Source organism: Gavialis gangeticus, unplaced genomic scaffold (genome assembly GCF_001723915.1).
Source record: "Gavialis gangeticus isolate Ggan-Ray unplaced genomic scaffold, GavGan_comp1, whole genome shotgun sequence".
Taxonomy (NCBI): domain Eukaryota; kingdom Metazoa; phylum Chordata; order Crocodylia; family Gavialidae; genus Gavialis; species Gavialis gangeticus.
This window is the reverse complement of record NW_017728995.1, coordinates 64430342-64435707: the sequence shown is the minus strand read 5'-3', so window position 1 is coordinate 64435707 and position 5366 is coordinate 64430342. Positions and strand designations below refer to the sequence as shown.

General features: G+C 45.5%; 1 protein-coding gene across 2 annotated transcripts in view; it reads right to left on the bottom strand.

Annotated features, from left to right (window-relative positions):
• Positions 1–5366, bottom strand: part of AMMECR1L (AMMECR1 like) — a 17368-nt gene extending 12002 nt beyond the window's left edge. Inside the window, exons 1-3 of one of the 2 annotated variants that reach the window (XM_019503720.1) lie at positions 5341–5366; positions 4758–4908; positions 2547–2991 (exon numbers count right to left, since the gene is read on the bottom strand). In XM_019503720.1, the coding sequence (XP_019359265.1) occupies positions 2547–2953 (407 nt within the window). In that variant the 5' untranslated portion in view covers positions 2954–2991; positions 4758–4908; positions 5341–5366. Of the gene's footprint in view, positions 1–2546; positions 2992–4757; positions 5132–5340 lie in introns of those variants that run through there. The other variant, XM_019503719.1, reaches the window with a different exon arrangement.

Here is a 5366-nt window from a genome sequence, read left to right as displayed (position 1 = left end):
ACCAAAAAAAAACCCCCCCCCCCCCCCCCGAAGTCAAGTCTAACCTAACCTTCTCAATATGAATTTGTCTCTCAGCACTAACATTCACTCAAACTCACTGCCCCTCTATGCATAGCTTTGTACCATCTCTTCCATTAGAATTCTTATTCATTATTCATTTCCTCTCAACTTGATATTTGGAACTCCCTGCCCTATGCAGAAACGATAGCCTTCTGCTCTGCGAACGTGAACTCTGCATATCACCACCCCCAGCCAGCTTCATTACCTTCCATTTTTAGCTCAAAATTCAATACAAAAATAAATGCCCTCGTTGTTTTGCTCCAGTTGACCTCACTGACTTCGCCTCTTTCTACTCCCTCCACTCATCTAGCAATGGACATTTTTCTCTCTCTCCAAGCAGCCTTTGTGCCCATACCTCCTAACATCATGCTAACTGTATTATAAAGGGTACTGCTGTATTTATAGTCAGGTTCCTCTGAGCATGACACCCATTAGTTTACAGTCTATTACACTTCTACTTCATGTAATACCATGATATCACCCCTGAAAACAGCTCTACAAGAAACAGAGACCCACTTCTTCCTGAAGGTCTGCAATAGAGCATTTGCTTGCAGGGAGCAGGGAAGTTGAAACAGAAGTAAAAACAGGCCAGCACTTTCACTGAGCAGAGGAAGGAAGAGATGGGCCCACATATGTGGCACTGCTGCTCTCCCAAGGACCTTGATAAATATCACCATAAAAATAGAAGCATAACATTTAAGTTTTTTGAGTTGTTAACATTTCCTCTTAAAGGGTGTTCTGTCAAAAACTTAAATTGCTTCAAGTTATCTGATTAAAAAAAAGAAAAATCAAAAGGTTGTGTGATACAGCTTGTGCGAAAGATGCTTACAAAGTAAACATGCATTATTGACATGAGGGTAGAAAAGAGTATGATTTCCTACCAAGCAACAAACAAATGAATATGCCCTTTTCTAGAGGAAAAAACCTACTGAGTCACGGAAATGGCAATAGTTTGCTAGGTATTACCCTGGACTATTCCATTGCCTAGTCCAAACTATTTCTTAATTTAATTGTATGTATAACACTAAATGGAATATCCTGCAGTAGTGTACACCATGTGGTACAAATCCTATTGTGAGGACAAGTGGACAGATATGCAACCTATATCATGCTGATTCCCCCCAACTGAAAAGGTATGGAGATACGCAGCACACTTAATAATAAATCCATACCAATATTTGCCACTAGAACTACTTTTAGAATGGTTTAAAATTAATTTATATTATGCTGAAACATTAAAAATGTAACTACTCTCCTTCCTGGGAACCCCTCTATGTGAGAGCCCCTCTTCAAGGACCCCTACACGGCTCAATAATCAGCTCACTGCTTTTTTTCCTGCATATGTTCTTCCTCTCAGTCATCTCCAACACCTTTAAATGTCTTTCTCCTCACGCATGTGCAAACACACACACACTGCTTAACTTGATGAAGTAAATGTATGGTTTCCTCGCAACCTTTCAACTAAATGTATGAATATGGAAAGCTTTGAGGATCCTCCTCCATAATACAGATCCATTTTTTGGGCTTTCCTCTCACACACCTTATTTATTCGGGACCTTGGTGTTGTCTTTGAACTTAAACTCTCCAGCTCTTTCCAAGTCACCTGGAGCTGCATTCCTGCCTACCACCACATTTCTGCACCACTGCCTGTTTCAAGCAGTTTCAACTCCACATCTGCCAAAATCCTCATCCGCTCAATCTTTTGTCTCCTTGCCCACCCTTTTTGATGTACAGAAAAGTAATTCCCACCCTCACCCAACTCCCACCAATTCAGCATTCATTTCACGCTCTCTTACCTTAAACTTCCTAGCTTTGTCTCACTCAATCCCTGCTCTTCCCACTCAAACAGAAGCCTCTTCCCTTGTTCCTTCACAAGATCTGCACCACAGATGTGCAAATCTGGTCCCTTACAGTATCTGCCACATAAAGTAGACTCCCCACCTTTCAACCAGCTTATTTCAATCTCTTCTGAAAATGTTTCTCAATTTCAGTTAGTTCTTTTGTGCAATTTGCAGGAAAGGCACCACACAGTAAAAGCTGCACTGTGCTATATATGGAGGGCAGTTACTGCAAAAGTCCGTTCTTTCAGTCAGAAATCAAGTACTGGGATAAGTTTCACCAGAAGTCGGCATTTTATGTCTTGGTAAGGGGGACATAGCGTCAGCTCATTAGACAGAAGGTTCAAGCAGCCCAACCCCCACTAGCCTAAACTAGCACTCTTCTCCGAGTTTCTAAAATTAAACATGCTCTACATTTGTACAAGAAACAGAAGGGTCACTCTCCATGTTTCTCATATCCACCAACAAATCAAATGGAGCCTCCCCCTCTTCTGTTGTACCCTTTTGTCTCTTTGACAAGAAATCCTATGAAGACTAGACCATCTCCTTGTGCCCACGTACCACTTCATCCTTTTCCCAAAGAACCCATCTCCCTCCCAATCACACCTCTCGGTGAAGATTTCCTTCCGCACATGTGGATTTACTCACTAGGGGTCATTGGTAAATCGAGGAAGTCGTGGCTGAGGGAAACCATAGAGATGACAGTAGAGTACATCAAAGCAGTAGCAGCACATCTCCGCCGTCACCACCAGGTTCTTGGTACTGTTGGCAGTTCCATTGGGTCGGGAAAGTGGGCTCAGAGCTCCCGAAGTGGGATTCATTCGAGTAATTGGGGAATTTCCTGGACCCAAAGTCAAGTCAGATACATTTTCCCTTCCATTATTCCCGTCCACATGCTGGTGGTTCTGAAGAGGACCAGAACTTGAGCCTGGTACAGTTGTGGCCTGGTTCCCATGACTGTGTGTTCCACTCCCAGACAATTTGGGTTTCTTAACCCCACAACAGCCAGCTGCCAACTTGGGCTCAAGTGGAGGAACACAGCGTCTTTTTCCCATCCTGATTCAACACTCGCTGCCTGAAGCACTGCAGAACCCTGGCAAAAAATAAAATACAATAAAAATACAAGAGTATTACACAGGGATGGAAAGGAATAGAGACTTCATCTCTTGTCTTACAGTGTCAGACAGATTCATCTTTGCAAATAACTGCACATCCTGACTACAACCAGTTCATTGTACAAAGAGTGGGTGTTTCATATCAGACAGTGAAAATATATAAGCTTCATTATCACGCTAATAAGGTGAAATGTATTGAATACTTAAATAGGAGGAAATTCAACACCAGAAAGTCAATGTCTCCAAGCAAAAGCAGAGTTGTTGGACTCTACTCCCATTCTACTTACTGCTCTTTTGGGTCATTCTTTCCCATACTGGCTAATGCCTCTCCCATAATGGCTATTACTTGATCACACAGCAATTCTCTTACACATCTCTTTCCCACTTTCCTGAAGAGCATGGTCCACAGAGATGCTCTGTTTTGTTGAGAGCTATGCTGCTGACTCTTTTCCCTTTGGTTTAGAGCTCTTCTATGGAAAAATGGAGCTGCCACTATGGACCACTATTTCATAAAAACAGACTGCCCCAACTTAAGCAGATATCCCAGGACTTAGAACCAGCAGACAGAGAAGTTAATATGGCTTTCAGGCATCCTGGGCTAGCAATAAGTGGATGGGGAAGACTGCAGATGGCTATGTACCAGAGAAGGAGGGATCAAAGGAAAGCAAGCAATCACTATTCAGTGAGGAGAGTTTAATTCAGCATACTCTCAAGGGAAGAGGGCTACATGCACAGGATAGAATACTAGTTCAACTCACAGAAGAGGAACTGGATGTTGCTTCATGCAGCTTGGGAAGGGGCAGAATAAATAGAGAAATTCAGGCCCTGTGTAGGGCAGGAAGGGATTGCAGGCAAGTGTGCAGATATGCAAGGACTAAGCATTAGGGGGTAAAAACCTACAAATGCAAGAACACAGCTCCACTACCCTAATACTGGTGCACGTCACGAAGTTTAACACGTTTATTTCCACCATATCCCTATGAAGAAAAGAAAAAACATCCCTAGTTTACAGACTGAGAAGGAAAGCAGAGACTGAGTTGCCCAAAGTCACAAAGGAGGCTGCACAGAGCTAGAAATCCAACCCAGGTCTCTAGTCCTGGCTAACGCTCTATCATTGGACTGTCCTTCTATGTCCTTCAAATATTTAACTGATGGGTGAACTGAGTATGTATACATAGGAGGACCGCTGTTTTCTACCTAGGCAACAATTTAAACGTTCTCTGTGTGATTAGCTTATTTGCCACAAAGGTTGGCCAATCGTGTATAGGTGCACAACTAGTAGGAGAAGTTCCATCTGGCATGTTTCCACTGAAAATGTCTAGGGATCCCCGATTTTTAAAACTAGACCAGACATAGGACAGAAGCAACAGGGACAATTCCCCAGTGATTTCAAAGGGTAACTAGAATTACCCAGCCCTCTACCAGCTCCAACATCATCCTTATTGCATTGGGAGGAAGCTTGATAAAATGCTAAGCAAAGGAAAGAAAAGCAAGGTTCAATTTTCACATAAGGCTTCAGTAATAGCTGCCATATGAGCCCACAGCAATAGCTGGGATGCGCTGTCTGCAATCAGGAAAAAGAAACATGCAGGTGTTTCACAAAAGGTGAGGCAGCAAGCCTTCATTCACAAGAAGAAAAACTAAGTTCTTGGTACATGCAATTATGGAGAGAAAAGTCACAGAGGGAAGGCCTCCTCCCCACCCCTCCCATCTCTCCAGGGGCTCTGGAACAGGTCAGACCAACCTGTGAACACAGAAGGGCTGCACACAGATCAACGGCCGATGCCTCTCTCAGTGAAGGGCATCACTTAGGAGCTGCAGAAAGCTCTTTCCTTTCACTTATCCTCCATCACAGCCATCCCAGCAATCAAGCCTTTGTCCAAAGCAGCACGTTTCTACGACAAAGATCAAATTTCCCACTTCAGCACCTCTTTTCTGTGGTGAAGGAGGCACAGTCCACTACATGGCAACAGCAGAAAGGTCTCCGCGAGGTAGAGCCGGTCCTTTCTGCGGCTCCGCTGGGGGCAGAAGCCCGGTTCTACCTGCTTCCCCGGGCACCGACCAGGGGCCGAGCGGGAGCAGGGGTCACGCAGCGCAGGCACCTCTCAGAGCAGCATTCCCCCTCCCTGTGATCCTCCGGCTCAAGGCACAGATCATGGGAGTACGACCGCCCCCAGGTCTCAGCGGCGCCCCGGCCTGGGGCAGTGCCAGGAGGCAGGAAGCCCAGGCCTGGCCGACTTGGCCACAGGCCTCACGGCTGCGCGGGCCCCAGGGGCCGGCGGGGCACAGCCTGCCTGCCACGGCGGCCCGCAGAGCCCCGCACTCACCGGGAGCAGGCGGCGGGGGCCCGGCC